This window comes from Oncorhynchus mykiss, chromosome 3, assembly GCF_057628025.1.
Source record: "Oncorhynchus mykiss isolate SJ-2025 chromosome 3, ASM5762802v1, whole genome shotgun sequence".
Classification (NCBI taxonomy): domain Eukaryota; kingdom Metazoa; phylum Chordata; class Actinopteri; order Salmoniformes; family Salmonidae; genus Oncorhynchus; species Oncorhynchus mykiss.
The window spans coordinates 1,785,709-1,802,389 of NC_143024.1; the positions used below are offsets into that span (position 1 = coordinate 1,785,709).

A 16,681-nucleotide genomic window follows, 5' to 3' on the forward strand; every position below is an offset into this window, starting at 1 on the left:
CAGCGTTGTCATCTCAGACAGCGTTGTCGTCTCAGACAGCGTTATCGTCTCAGACAGCGTTGTCGTCTCAGACAGCGTTGTCATCTCAGACAGCGTTATCATCTCAGACAGCGTTGTCATCTCAGACAGCGTTGTCATCTCAGACAGCGTTATCGTCTCAGACAGCGTTGTCATCTCAGACAGCGTTGTCGTCTCAGACAGCGTTATCATCTCAGACAGCATTATCATCTCAGACAGCGTTGCCAGACCCCACAGAGCCAGACAGCGTTGTCATCTCAGACCGCGTTGTCATCTCAGACCATCTAGAGAGTAAATAGCTGTTGACCCTCCGAGACATCAGACACACACACCCCTCTCTAGTCTGACTAATGGCCTGTCACACACCACAGACACACAGGGGAAGGTTGGGAACAAGTAGAGGGAGTGGGTGGTGAGGAACCCAGACACAAAGGGAGGGAGCCCAGTCACTGGCTGGCTGGCTGCCTGTAGCATGTCTCAGCAAGCAGGAACCAGTCTGAGGTCTGAGACAAGAGGACGTGACGTGAGGGCGGACCTCTCCTCTTCTCTGCCTAGTGCCTCAGCCTGCTCCTTGACCCCCATAGACAAGCAGCTCTTTCTAATTGTCATACCGTATCCCCTGGCTGTAGTCCTCTGTAACAACCGTACACTCTGAAGGGCTCCAAAAGGGTTATTCGGCTGTCCCCGTAGGAAAACCCTTCTGGGTTCCGAGGATAACTATTTGGGGTTCCATGTAGAACCCTCTGTGCAAAGGACCACACTGCAGACCATAAAACACAGACACAGAGACAGAGACAGGCACAGAGACAGACCCAGACCACACTATAGCCCACAGCGCCCCTGGCTCTTGGCTATAGTGGGGTCTGGCTCTGTGGGCTATAGTGTGGTCTGGCACTGTGGGCTATAGTGGAGTCTGACTCTGTGGGCTATAGTGGAGTCTGACTCTGTGGGCTATAGTGTGGTCTGGCTCTGTGGGCTATAGTGTGGTCTGGCTCTGTGGGCTATAGTGTGGTCTGGCTCTGTGGGCTATAGTGTGGTCTGACTCTGTGTCTGACTCTGTGGGCTATAGTGGGGGTCTGGCTCTGGGCTATAGTGTGGTCTGACTCTGTGTCTGGCTCTGTGGGCTACTATAGCCCACAGAGCCAGACCCCACAGAGCCAGACCACACTATAGCCCACAGAGCCAGAACACACTATAGCCCACAGAGCCAGACCACACTATAGCCCACAGAGCCAGACCACACTATAGCCCACAGAGCCAGACCCCACTATAGCCCACAGAGCCAGACCACACTATAGCCCACAGAGTCAGACCCCACTATAGCCCACAGAGCCAGACCACACTATAGCCCACAGAGCCAGACCCCACTATAGCCCACAGAGCCAGACCACACTATAGCCCACAGAGCCAGACCACACTATAGCCCACAGAGCCAGACCACACTATAGCCCACAGAGCCAGACCACACTATAGCCCACAGAGCCAGACCACACTATAGCCCACAGAGCCAGACCACACTATAGCCCACAGAGCCAGACCCCACTATAGCCCACAGAGCCAGAACACACTATAGCCCACAGAGCCAGACTACACTATAGCCCACAGAGCCAGACCCCACTATAGCCCACAGAGCCAGACCCCACTATAGCCCACAGAGCCAGACCCCACTATAGCCCACAGAGCCAGACCCCACAGAGCCAGACCCCACTATAGCCCACAGAGCCAGACCCCACAGAGCCAGACCCCACTATAGCCCACAGAGCCAAAAAGGAGCCAGGCTGAAAGTACTGAACAAAACAAAGCTCCATTGAGAGTCAAACCAAAGAAGTGAAACTAATGTCAGTTAGTAACACAGAGCTGGATTTGACTTCAGCTCTCTGGTTTAGAATGAATGTACAAGAGACTCATTATGGAACATTACTAACAGAAACACACTGTCTAACTCCATGAACACCAACACACACCACAACCAGCACTGGGCATGGGAGTGAGGGATCCTAACTAGTATTGGACAGGGGAGTGAGGGATCCTAACTAGTCTTGGACAGGGGAGTGAGGGATCCGAACTAATATTGGACAGGGGAGTGAGGGATCCTAACGAGTATTGGACAGGGGAGTGAGGGATCCTAACGAGTATTGGACAGGGGAGTGAGGGATCCTAACTAATATTGGTATGGGAGTGAGGGATCCTAACTAGTATTGGACAGGGGAGTGAGGGATCCTAACTTGTATTGGACAGGGGAGTGAGGGATCCTAACTAGTATTGGACAGGGGAGTGAGGGATCCTAACTAATATTGGACAGGGGAGTGAGGGAACCTAACTAATATTGATATGGGAGTGAGGGATCCAAACTAATTTTGGACAGGGGAGTGAGGGATCCTAACTAATATTGGTATGGGAGTGAGGGTCAACTAGTGAGCCTCCTCAACACCTGAACAAACTATAACATTGACACCAGTCAGGACGTGGTCTACAGGATGATGTCTGTCTGACAACAGAGGACCTGGTCTACAGGATGATGGCTGTCTGACAACAGAAGACAACAGAGGACCTGGTCTACAGGATGATGGCTGTCTGACACCAGAGGACCTGGTCTACAGGATGATGGCTGTCTGACACCAGAGGACCTGGTCTACAGGATGATGGCTGTCTGACAACAGAAGACACCAGAGGACCTGGTCTACAGGATGATGGCTGTCTGACAACAGAGGACCTGGTCTACAGGATGATGGCTGTCTGACAACAGAGGACCTGGTCTACAGGATGATGGTTGTCTGACAACAGAAGACACCAGAGGACCTGGTCTACAGGATGATGGCTGTCTGACAACAGAAGACACCAGAGGACCTGGTCTACAGGATGATGGCTGTCTGACAACAGAAGACACCAGAGGACCTGGTCTACAGGATGATGGCTGTCTGACAACAGAAGACACCAGAGGACCTGGTCTACAGGATGATGGCTGTCTGACAACAGAGGACCTGGTCTACAGGATGATGACTGTCTGACACCAGAGGACGTGGTCTACAGGATGATGGCTGTCTGACAACAGAGGACGTGGTCTACAGGTGATGGCTGTCTGACACCAGAGGACGCGGTCTACAGGATGATGGCTGTCTGACAACAGAAGACACAAGAGGACGTGGTCTACAGGATGATGGCTGTCTGACAACAGAGGACCTGGTCTACAGGATGATGGCTGTCTGACACCAGAGGACGTGGTCTACAGGATGATGGCTGTCTGACAAGAGAAGACAACAGAGGACCTGGTCTACAGGATGATGGCTGTCTGACAACAGAAGACACCAGAGGACGTGGTCTACAGGATGATGGCTGTCTGACACCAGAGGACCTGGTCTACAGGTGATGGCTGTCTGACACCAGAGGACGTGGTCTACAGGATGATGGCTGTCTGACAACAGAGGACCTGGTCTACAGGATGATGGCTGTCTGACACCAGAGGACCTGGTCTACAGGATGATGGCTATCTGACAACAGAGGACGTGGTCTACAGGATGATGGCTGTCTGACACCAGAGGACCTGGTCTACAGAATGATGGCTGTCTGACAACAGAGACACCAGAGGACCTGGTCTACAGGATGATGGCTGTCTGACAACAGAGACACCAGAGGACCTGGTCTACAGGATGATGGCTGTCTGACAACAGAAGACAATTCAATAAACAGGAGACTTCTTCCGAAGGAACAACAACAACAACAAACATTATCTATGGTCTATTTATTCTCAATTCTCGACCATAGCAGACAGCACCAGACCAGACAAACCATAGCAGACAGACCATAGCAGACAGCACCAGACCAGACAGACCATAGCAGACAGCACCAGGCCAGACAGACCATGGCAGACAGCACCAGGCCAGACAGACCATGGCAGACAGCACCAGGCCAGACAGACCATGGCACACAGCACCAGACCAGACAGACCATAGCAGACAGCACCAGACCAGATAGACAATAGCAGACAGCACCAGGCAAGAGAGACCATAGCAGACAACACCAGGCCAGACAGACCATAGCAGACAGCACAATACCAGACAGACCATAGCAGACAGCACCAGACCAGACATACCATAGCAGACAGCACCAGACCAGACATACCATAGCAGACAGCACCAGACCAGACAGACCATAGCAGACAGCACCAGACCAGACAGACCATAGCAGACAGCACCTGGCCAGACAGCAACAGGCCAGACAGACCAGGGCAGACAGCACCAGACTAGACAGACCATAGCAGACAGCACCAGACCAGACAGACCATAGCAGACAGCACCAGACCAGACAGACCATAGCAGACAGCATCAGACAAGACAGCATCAGACCAGACAGACCATAGCAGACAGCACCAGACCAGACAAACCATAGCAGACAGACCATAGCAGACAGCACCAGACCAGACAGACCATAGCAGACAGCACCAGGCCAGACAGACCATGGCAGACAGCACCAGGCCAGACAGACCATGGCAGACAGCACCAGGCCAGACAGACCATGGCAGACAGCACCAGACCAGACAGACAATAGCAGACAGCACCAGGCCAGACAGACCATAGCAGACAGCACCAGACCAGACAGACCATAGCAGACAGCAATAGACCAGACAGACCATAGCAGACAGCACCAGGCCAGACAGACCATGGCAGACAGCGCCAGACCAGACATACCATAGCAGACAGACCATAGCAGACAACACCAGACCAGACAGACCCTAGCAGACAGACCATAGCAGACAGCACCAGACCAGACAGACCATGGCAGACAGCAACAGACCAGACAAACCATAGCAGACAGCACCAGGCCAGACAAACCATAGCAGAAAGCACCAGACCAGACAAACCATAGCAGACAGATCATAGCAGACAGCACCAGACCAGACAGACCATAGCAGACAGCACCAGGCCAGACAGACCATAGCAGACAGCACCAGGCCAGACAGACCATAGCAGACAGCACCAGACCAGACAGACCATAGCAGACAGCACCAGGCCAGACAGACCATAGCAGACAGCACCAGGCTAGACAGACCATGGCAGACAGCACCAGACCAGACAGACAATAGCAGACAGCACCAGGCCAGACAGACCATAGCAGACAGCACCAGACCAGACAGACCATAGCAGACAGCACCAGGCTAGACAGACCATAACAGACAGCACCAGACCAGACAGACAATAGCAGACAGCACCAGGCCAGACAGACCATAGCAGACAGCACCAGACCAGACAGACCATAGCAGACAGCACCAGACCAGACAAACCAGACCAGACAGACCATAGCAGACAGACCATAGCAGACAGCACCAGGCTAGACAGACCATAACAGACAGCACCAGACCAGACAGACAATAGCAGACAGCACCAGGCCAGACAGACCATAGCAGACAGCACCAGACCAGACAGACCATAGCAGACAGCACCAGACCAGACAAACCATAGCAGACAGACCATAGCAGACAGACAATAGCAGACAGCACCAGACAGCACCAGACCAGACAGACCATAGCAGACAGCACCAGACCAGACCAGACAGACCATAGCAGACAGCACCAGACAGCACCAGACCAGACAGACCATAGCAGACAGCACCAGACCAGACAGACCATAGCAGACAGCACCAGACCAGACAGACCATAGCAGACAGACAATAGCAGACAGCCCAGACCAGACAGACCATAGCAGACAGACACAGACCAGACAGACCACAGCAGACAGACCATAGCAGACAGCACCAGACCAGACAGACCATAGCAGACAGACACAGACCAGCCAGACCACAGCAGACAGCACCAGACCAGACAGACCATAGCAGACAGCACCAGACCAGACAGACCATAGCAGACAGACAATAGCAGACAGCACCAGACCAGACAAACCATAGCAGACAGACCATAGCAGACAGCACCAGACAGCACCAGACCAGACAGACCATGGCAGACAGCACCAGACCAGACAGCACCAGACCAGACAGACCATAGCAGACAGACCATAGCAGACAGCACCAGACCAGACAAACCATAGCAGACAAACCATAGCAGACAGCACCAGACCAGACAGACCATAGCAGACAGCACCAGGCCAGACAGACCATAGCAGACAGCACCAGGCCAGACAGACCATAGCAGACAGCACCAGACCAGACATACCATAGCAGACAGCACCAGGCCAGACAGACCATAGCAGACAGCACCAGGCTAGACAGACCATAACAGACAGCACCAGACCAGACAGACAATAGCAGACAGCACCAGGCCAGACAGACCATAGCAGACAGCACCAGACCAGACAGACCATAGCAGACAGCACCAGACCAGACAAACCATAGCAGACAAACCATAGCAGACAGACAATAGCAGACAGCACCAGACAGCACCAGACCAGACAGACCATAGCAGACAGCACCAGACAAGACAGCACCAGACCAGACAGACCATAGCAGACAGACCATAGCAGACAGCACCAGGCTAGACAGACCATAACAGACAGCACCAGACCAGACAGACAATAGCAGACAGCACCAGGCCAGACAGACCATAGCAGACAGCACCAGACCAGACAGACCATAGCAGACAGCACCAGACCAGACAAACCATAGCAGACAGACCATAGCAGACAGACAATAGCAGACAGCACCAGACAGCACCAGACCAGACAGACCATAGCAGACAGCACCAGACCAGACAGCACCAGACCAGACAGACCATAGCAGACAGCACCAGACAGCACCAGACCAGACAGACCATAGCAGACAGCACCAGACCAGACAGACCATAGCAGACAGCACCAGACCAGACAGACCATAGCAGACAGACAATAGCAGACAGCACCAGACCAGACAGACACAGACCAGACAGACCACAGCAGACAGACCATAGCAGACAGCACCAGACCAGACAGACCATAGCAGACAGACACAGACCAGACAGACCACAGCAGACAGCACCAGACCAGACAGACCATAGCAGACAACACCAGACCAGACAGACCATAGCAGACAGACAATAGCAGACAGCACCAGACCAGACAGACCATAGCAGACAGACACAGACCAGACAGATCACAGCAGACAGACCATAGCAGACAGACACAGACCAGACAGACCACAGCAGACAGCACCAGACCAGACAGACCATAGCAGACAGCACCAGACCAGACAGACCATAGCAGACAGACAATAGCAGACAGCACCAGACCAGACAGACCATAGCAGACAGTGACAGTGGTCTGTTGGTTACATGATGGCGTCAGTTCATCCCAGCCTAACTGCCAAATCACCATCTAATATATCCTGCTGTCTGGCCCTGGTCCCAGGGGAAATGACTGTCTGTCTGTCTGTCTGGCCCTGGTCCCAGGGGAAATGACTGTCTGTCTGGCCCTGGTCCCAGGGGAAATGACTGTCTGTCTGGCCCTGGTCCCAGGGGAAATGACTGTCTGGCTGGCCCTGGTCCCAGGGGAAATGACTGTCTGTCTGTCTGTCTGGCCCTGGTCCCAGGGGAAATGACTGTCTGTCTGGCCCTGGTCCCAGGGGAAATGACTGTCTGTCTGGCCCTGGTCCCAGGGGAAATGACTGTCTGGCTGGCCCTGGTCCCAGGGGAAATGACTGTCTGTCTGGCCCTGGTCCCAGGGGAAATGACTGTCTGCCTGTCTGGCCCTGGTCCCAGGGGAAATGTCTGTCTGTCTGTCTGGCCCTGGTCCCAGGGGAAATTACTGTCTGTCTGTCTGGTCCTGGTCCCAGGGGAAATGACTGTCTGTCTGGCCCTGGTCCCAGGGGAAATGACTGTCTGCCTGTCTGGCCCTGGTCCCAGGGGAAATGTCTGTCTGTCTGTCTGGCCCTGGTCCCAGGGGAAATTACTGTCTGTCTGTCTGGTCCTGGTCCCAGGGGAAATGACTGTCTGTCTGGCCCTGGTCCCAGGGGAAATTACTGTCTGTCTGTCTGGCCCTGGTCCCAGGGGAAATGACTGTCTGCCTGTCTGGCCCTGGTCCCAGGGGAAATGACTGTCTGCCTGTCTGGCCCTGGTCCCAGGGGAAATGACTGTCTGCCTGTCTGGCCCTGGTCCCAGGGGAAATGACTGTCTGTCTGGCCCTGGTCCCAGGGGAAATGACTGTCTGTCTGGCCCTGGTCCCAGGGGAAATGACTGTCTGTCTGTCTGGCCCTGGTCCCAGGGGAAACGACTGTCTGCCTGTCTGGCCCTGGTCCCAGGGGAAATGACTGTCTGCCTGTCTGGCCCTGGTCCCAGGGGAAATGACTGTCTGCCTGTCTGGCCCTGGTCCCAGGGGAAATGACTGTCTGCCTGTCTGGCCCTGGTCCCAGGGGAAATGACTGTCTGTCTGGCCCTGGTCCCAGGGGAAATGACTGTCTGTCTGGCCCTGGTCCCAGGGGAAATGACTGTCTGTCTGTCTGGCCCTGGTCCCAGGGGAAATGACTGTCTGCCTGTCTGGCCCTGGTCCCAGGGGAAATGACTGTCTGCCTGTCTGGCCCTGGTCCCAGGGGAAATTACTGTCTGTCTGTCTGGTCCTGGTCCCAGGGGAAATGACTGTCTGTCTGGCCCTGGTCCCAGGGGAAATTACTGTCTGTCTGTCTGGCCCTGGTCCCAGGGGAAATGACTGTCTGCCTGTCTGGCCCTGGTCCCAGGGGAAATGACTGTCTGTCTGTCTGGCCCTGGTCCCAGGGGAAATGACTGTCTGCCTGTCTGGCCCTGGTCCCAGGGGAAATGACTGTCTGTCTGGCCCTGGTCCCAGGGGAAATGACTGTCTGTCTGTCTGGCCCTGGTCCCAGGGGAAATTACTGTCTGCCTGTCTGGCCCTGGTCCCAGGGGAAATGACTGTCTGTCTGTCTGGCCCTGGTCCCAGGGGAAATGACTGTCTGCCTGTCTGGCCCTGGTCCCAGGGGAAATGACTGTCTGCCTGTCTGGCCCTGGTCCCAGGGGAAATGACTGTCTGCCTGTCTGGCCCTGGTCCCGGGGGAAATGACTGTCTGCCTGTCTGGCCCTGGTCCCAGGGGAAATGACTGTCTGCCTGTCTGGCCCTGGTCCCAGGGGAAATGACTGTCTGCCTGTCTGGCCCTGGTCCCAGGGGAAATGACTGTCTGCCTGTCTGGCCCTGGTCCCAGGGGAAATGACTGTCTGCCTGTCTGGTCCTGGTCCCAGGGGAAATGACTGTCTGCCTGTCTGGCCCTGGTCCCAGGGGAAATGACTGTCTGTCTGTCTGGCCCTGGTCCCAGGGGAAATGACTGTCTGCCTGTCTGGCCCTGGTCCCAGGGGAAATGACTGTCTGCCTGTCTGGCCCTGGTCCCAGGGGAAATTACTGTCTGCCTGTCTGGCCCTGGTCCCAGGGGAAATTACTGTCTGTCTGTCTGGCCCTGGTCCCAGGGGAAATTACTGTCTGCCTGTCTGGCCCTGGTCCCAGGGGAAATGACTGTCTGCCTGGCCCTGGTCCCAGGGGAAATGACTGTCTGCCTGGCCCTGGTCCCAGGGGAAATGACTGTCTGCCTGTCTGGCCCTGGTCCCAGGGGAAATGACTGTCTGCCTGTCTGGCCCTGGTCCCAGGGGAAATGACTGTCTGTCTGTCTGGCCCTGGTCCCAGGGGAAATGACTGTCTGCCTGTCTGGCCCTGGTCCCAGGGGAAATGACTGTCTGTCTGTCTGGCTCTGGTCCCAGGGGAAATGACTGTCTGTCTGTCTGGCCCTGGTCCCAGGGGAAATGACTGTCTGTCTGTCTGGCCCTGGTCCCAGGGGAAATGACTGTCTGCCTGTCTGGCCCTGGTCCCAGGGGAAATGACTGTCTGTCTGTCTGGCCCTGGTCCCAGGGGAAATGACTGTCTGCCTGTCTGGTCCTGGTCCCAGGGGAAATGACTGTCTGCCTGTCTGGCCCTGGTCCCAGGGGAAATGACTGTCTGCCTGTCTGGCCCTGGTCCCAGGGGAAATGACTGTCTGTCTGTATGGCCCTGGTCCCAGGGGAAATGACTGTCTGCCTGTCTGGCCCTGGTCCCAGGGGAAATTACTGTCTGCCTGTCTGGTCCTGGTCCCAGGGGAAATGACTGTCTGCCTGTCTGGCCCTGGTCCCAGGGGAAATGACTGTCTGTCTGGCCCTGGTCCCAGGGGAAATGACTGTCTGTCTGGCCCTGGTCCCAGGGGAAATGACTGTCTGCCTGTCTGGCCCTGGTCCCAGGGGAAATGACTGTCTGTCTGGCCCTGGTCCCAGGGGAAATGACTGTCTGTCTGGCCCTGGTCCCAGGGGAAATGACTGTCTGCCTGTCTGGCCCTGGTCCCAGGGGAAATGACTGTCTGCCTGTCTGGCCCTGGTCCCAGGGGAAATTACTGTCTGTCTGTCTGGTTCTGGTCCCAGGGGAAATGACTGTCTGTCTGGCCCTGGTCCCAGGGGAAATTACTGTCTGTCTGTCTGGCCCTGGTCCCAGGGGAAATGACTGTCTGCCTGTCTGGCCCTGGTCCCAGGGGAAATGACTGTCTGCCTGTCTGGCCCTGGTCCCAGGGGAAATGACTGTCTGTTTGTCTGGCCCTGGTCCCAGGGGAAATGACTGTCTGCCTGTCTGGCCCTGGTCCCAGGGGAAATGACTGTCTGCCTGTCTGGCCCTGGTCCCAGGGGAAATGACTGTCTGTCTGTCTGGCCCTGGTCCCATGGGAAATGACTGTCTGCCTGTCTGGCCCTGGTCCCAGGGGAAATGACTGTCTGCCTGTCTGGCCCTGGTCCCAGGGGAAATGACTGTCTGTCTGTCTGGCCCTGGTCCCAGGGGAAATGACTGTCTGCCTGTCTGGCCCTGGTCCCAGGGGAAATGACTGTCTGCCTGTCTGGCCCTGGTCCCAGGGGAAATGACTGTCTGCCTGTCTGGCCCTGGTCCCAGGGGAAATTACTGTCTGCCTGTCTGGCCCTGGTCCCAGGGGAAATGACGGTCTGCCTGTCTGGCCCTGGTCCCAGGGGAAATTACTGTCTGTCTGTCTGGCCCTGGTCCCAGGGGAAATTACTGTCTGCCTGTCTGGCCCTGGTCCCAGGGGAAATGTCTGTCTGCCTGGCCCTGGTCCCAGGGGAAATGACTGTCTGCCTGGCCCTGGTCCCAGGGGAAATGACTGTCTGCCTGTCTGGCCCTGGTCCCAGGGGAAATGACTGTCTGCCTGTCTGGCCCTGGTCCCAGGGGAAATGACTGTCTGTCTGTCTGGCCCTGGTCCCAAGGGAAATGACTGTCTGCCTGGCCCTGGTCCCAGGGGAAATTACTGTCTGCCTGTCTGGCCCTGGTCCCAGGGGAAATGACTGTCTGTCTGTCTGGCCCTGGTCCCAGGGGAAATGACTGTCTGTCTGTCTGGCCCTGGTCCCAGGGGAAATGACTGTCTGTCTGTCTGGCCCTGGTCCCAGGGGAAATGACTGTCTGCCTGTCTGGCCCTGGTCCCAGGGGAAATGACTGTCTGTCTGTCTGGCCCTGGTCCCAGGGGAAATGACTGTCTGCCTGTCTGGTCCTGGTCCCAGGGGAAATTACTGTCTGCCTGTCTGGCCCTGGTCCCAGGGGAAATGACTGTCTGCCTGTCTGGCCCTGGTCCCAGGGGAAATGACTGTCTGCCTGTCTGGCCCTGGTCCCAGGGGAAATTACTGTCTGCCTGTCTGGTCCTGGTCCCAGGGGAAATGACTGTCTGCCTGTCTGGTCCTGGTCCCAGGGGAAATGACTGTCTGCCTGTCTGGCCCTGGTCCCAGGGGAAATGACTGTCTGCCTGTCTGGCCCTGGTCCCAGGGGAAATTACTGTCTGCCTGTCTGGCCCTGGTCCCAGGGGAAATTACTGTCTGTCTGTCTGGCTGGCCCTGGTCGCAGGGGAAATAACACAACCCGTCTGTCTGTCTGTCACACAACACACTGTAACAGTCTGTCTGTCTGTCTGTCTAGTCTTGTCTTCTGCAATGAAATCAGTAGATCTGTCTACATTCCATTCAAACACCATCTCAACACAACAACATAACCCAGCAAGTCCCATGAAACTGTCTGTCTGTCTGTCACACAACCCGTCTGTCTGTCTGTCACACAACACACTGTAACGGTCTGTCTGTCTGTCTGTCACACAACCCGTCTGTCTGTCTGTCTGTCACACAACACACTGTCTGTCTGTCTGTCACACAACACACTGTCTGTCTGTCTGTCACACAACACACTGTCTGTCTGTCTGTCACACAACACACTGCATGTCTGTCTGTCACACAACACACTGTCTGTTTGTCTGTATGTCTGTCTGTCTGTCACACAACACACTGTCTGTCTGTCTGTCTGTCACACAACACACTGCACGTCTGTCTGTCTGTCTGTCTGTCTGTCACACAACACACTGTCTGTCTGTCTGTCACACAACACACTGTCTGTCTGTCTGTCACACAACACACTGCATGTCTGTCTGTCACACAACACACTGCATGTCTGTCTGTCACACAACACACTGCATGTCTGTCTGTCTGTCACACAGCACACTGTCTGTTTGTCTGTATGTCTGTCTGTCTGTAACACAACACACTGTCTGTCTGTAACACCATCTCAACACAACAACGTAACCCAGCAAGTCCCATGAAACTGTCAACAGGGTAATATATCTTCCTTCATAGCGTATTTCGTCTAAATGTTTTACAGTGTTGGAGTATGTGGCAGAAACTACTGCCAGTCTATGGCAATTACCGAACGACGACAGCAAGACGGTAACGTAACCATAAACGACTGACAGCGAACATACCAGAACACCAACCAAACACGGATATTTGACTGATAAAAAGTTCCCAAACCATAACCAAATTGTATTTAAATAATCCCCTACAATGTGTACCTCTCGCTTATAACACATCGTTGTTTACATGCGCGTAATCGATGCGTAAAAGGTAACATAGTGATAAATCACAGTAGAACAACAGACATCATTTCCAAAGAGGCATACGCGGTTTCCACTACAATACTACTTACATATCTCCATTCCCTCCGGCTGGGGACCGGTACAGTTACAGGAGCAAATGACATCAGAGTTGTTGTTGGGGCTGCCGGGTGCCGTTATGTTTTGCATGGGGCTACCCGGGAAAATGGGACCCCGGTAATAACACCGGACCGGGGAAGAGGCGCCGTGATCGGCCCTTCAAAACTTCCAGCCTGAGTCTGTCTCCGGTGCCCGTTCACATTCCCTTGAGTACAACATAATCCATATTGCTACCAAGTTAAAGTCATTTGTTTTAAAGTGTATCCGCATGCCATTTCTTCAGACTAGTACATTCTCAGACAGAGTGAGTAACGTTATCCGCCTGGCCGTGTAGTTCCTCTCTCTCTCCGCTGTACAGGGGAAAACACCTCTCCGATCGGTTGAAGGCTGGATGCACGGACTATGGCCCACCCCCAAACAAGGAAGCCACTCTCTTCAACCAGACGTGCAGGAGGGGAGAGGAGGAGGAGAGGAGGTTAGGGGCGACTCGGAACAGACTGGTGAGGTCGTGACAATAAGGGGTTTCGTTTATCTGGCCCGGGTTACCCCACTGGGAGGAGTTTACATCGGGTGAAATTGGATTGCATTGAGGCCCTTCGCTAGGGGGCCCGTGTAGGGGGGCCCGTGTAGGCGTGTTTTGCACTCTGTCTGTATGTCTGTCTGTTACACATCACAGTGGGCAAAGGGGGATACCTAGTCAGTTGTAAAGGGGGATACCTAGTCAGTTGTACACCTAATGCCTTCAACTGAAATGTGTCTTCTGCATTTAACCCAACCCCTCAATCAGAGAGGTGCGGGGAGCTGCCTTAATCGACATCCACGTCAACGGCGCCCAAGACTAACGGTCTGTCTAGTCTTCTATAATAACATCACACTGTAATGGTCTGTCTAGTCTTCTATAATAACATCACACTGTAATGGTCTGTCTAGTCTTCTATAATAACATCACACTGTAATGGTCTCTCTAGTCTTCTATAATAACATCACACTGTAATGGTCTGTCTTCTATAATAACATCACACTGTAACGGTCTGTCTAGTCTTCTATAATAACATCACACTGTAACGGTCTGTCTAGTCTTCTATAATAACATCACACTGTAATGGTCTGTCTAGTCTTCTATAATAACATCACACTGTAATGGTCTGTCTAGTCTTCTATAATAACATCACACTGTAACGGTCTGTCTAGTCTTCTATAATAACATCACACTGTAATGGTCTGTCTAGTCTTCTATAATAACATCACACTGTAATGGTCTGTCTAGTCTTCTATAATAACATCACACTGTAATGGTCTGTCTTCTATAATAACATCACACTGTAATGGTCTCTCTAGTCTTCTATAATAACATCACACTGTAATGGTCTGTCTTCTATAATAACATCACACTGTAATGGTCTGTCTAGTCTTCTATAAAAACATCACACTGTAATGGTCTGTCTATTTCAACTCGGGAACTCGGGCCTCTTTCCAGAGCTCCAACTTTCTGACCTGAAGATCACTGAAGTCATTAATTGACCTTATATTTTTCCAAGATCCCAGTTGTCTTGAAAGCACCAAAAGCCCACGGCAAAGTCAGCTCAAAACAAAGTTGAAGTGATGTAGGAGCAAGTGGAGTAATGAGTAGGATTCTCTGTTTCCAAATGCAAGTGGAGTAATGAGTAGGATTCTGTTTCCAAATGCAAGTGGAGTAATGAGTAGGATTCTGTTTCCAAATGCAAGTGGAGTAATGAGTAGGATTCTGTTTCCAAATGCACGTGGAGTAATGAGTAGGATTCTGTTTCCAAATGCAAGTGGAGTAATGAGTAGGATTCTGTTTCCAAATGCAAGTGGAGTAATGAGTAGGATTCTGTTTCCAAATGCAAGTGGAGTAATGAGTAGGATTCTCTGTTTCCAAATGCACGTGGAGTAATGAGTAGGATTCTGTTTCCAAATGCAAGTGGAGTAATGAGTAGGATTCTGTTTCCAAATGCAAGTGGAGTAATGAGTAGGATTCTCTGTTTCCAAATGCACGTGGAGTAATGAGTAGGATTCTGTTTCCAAATGCAAGTGGAGTAATGAGTAGGATTCTGTTTCCAAATGCAAGTGGAGTAATGAGTAGGATTCTGTGTTTCGAAACGCAGAAATGGTAGCAACTAGCTTTATCTGCCTTCCCAATGAAAACCAGGTAGAACATTCTAACATTTATTTGAATTGAAAATAGATGTAGGTTTGTGGACGATGCACCACGCTGGCTTGTTGACAAAATCACAAAGCAGCACAGGTCACTGTTCCATCTGATTAGGGAGCTCCTCCCCCTTTTACCCGATGATGTAACGGGTACTGCAGCACAGATCACTGTTCCATCTGATTAGGGAGCTCCTCCCCCTTTCACCTGATGATGTAACGGGTACTGCAGCACAGATCACTGTTCCATCTGATTAGGGAGCTCCTCCCCCTTTCACCCGATGATGTAACGGGTACTGCAGCACAGATCACTGTTCCATCTGATTAGGGAGCTCCTCCCCCTTTCACCTGATGATGTAACGGGTACTGCAGCACAGATCACTGTTCCATCTGATTAGGGAGCTCCTCCCCCTTTCACCCGATGATGTAACGGGTACTGCAGCACAGATCACTGTTCCATCTGATTAGGGAGCTCCTCCCCCTTTTACCCGATGATGTAACGGGTACTGCAGCACAGATCACTGTTCCATCTGATTAGGGAGCTCCTCCCCCTTTTACCCGATGATGTAACGGGTACTGCAGCACAGATCACTGTTCCATCTGATTAGGGAGCTCCTCCCCCTTTCACAGCATATTTGAATCCACCCAATCGTTTTGAACCCGGGCTCTGGCGAAGTTGGATCAAAACAAAAGTGACGTAAAAAGGATTCTTTGTTTTCACGTCAAAAAAGTGATGGATTTAGATATAGGGGAGGAGATGGTCGAACATTGAGGACTGTGGGAGAGTTAGAATGACACCAGTGGTATAATACGTGGCAGTCTAGGGTCACCTCAGGTCTAACCCTAACCCTAACCCCAGCTGGTCTAGGGTCACCTCAGGTCTAACCCTAACCCTCAGGTCTAACCCTAACCCCAGCTGGTCTAGGGTCACCTCAGGTCTAACCCTAACCCTCAGGTCTAACCCTAACCCCAGCTGGTCTAGGGTCACCTCAGGTCTAACCCTGACCCTAACCCCAGCTGGTCTAGGGTCACCTCATGTCTAACCCTGACCCTAACCCCAGCTGGTCTAGTGTCACCTCAGGTCTAACCCTAACTCTCAGGTCTAACCCTAACCCTAGCTGGTCTAGGGTCACCTCAGGTCTAACCCTGACCCTAACCCCAGCTGGTCTAGGGTCACCTCAGGTCTAACCCTAACCCCAGCTGGTCTTGTGTCACCTCAGGTCTAGCCCTAACCCTCAGGTCTAACCCTGACCCTAACCCTCAGGTCTAACCCTAACCCTCAGGTCTAACCCTGACCCTAACCCTCAGGTCTAACCCTAACCCTCAGGTCTAACCCTGACCCTAACCACCCAGAGGTGTGACCCTGAGGTCTAACCCTGAGGTGACCCTGAGTTCTATCTCTGAGGTGACCCTGAGGTCTAACCCTGAGTTCTAACCCCGAGGTGACCCTGAGTTCAAACCCCGAGGTGACCCTGAGTTCAAACTCCGAGGTGACCCTGAGTTCTAACCCAGAGGTGTGACCCTGAGTTCAAAC

General features: G+C 53.2%; 1 protein-coding gene across 4 annotated transcripts in view; it reads right to left on the reverse strand.

Moving 5' to 3' along the window:
• ldlrad4b (low density lipoprotein receptor class A domain containing 4b) overlaps window positions 1-16,461 on the reverse strand; it is a 42,055-nt gene extending 25,594 nt beyond the window's left edge. The window contains exon 1 of one of the 4 annotated variants that reach the window (XM_090230612.1): window positions 12,972-16,461. In XM_090230612.1, the coding sequence (XP_090086738.1) occupies window positions 12,972-13,068 (97 nt within the window). In that variant the 5' untranslated portion in view covers window positions 13,069-16,461. The remainder of the gene's footprint in view (window positions 1-12,971) is intronic. The other 3 variants (XM_090230611.1, XM_090230610.1, XM_090230609.1) reach the window with 3 other exon arrangements.
• Between the last annotated feature and the right edge of the window lie 220 nt (window positions 16,462-16,681).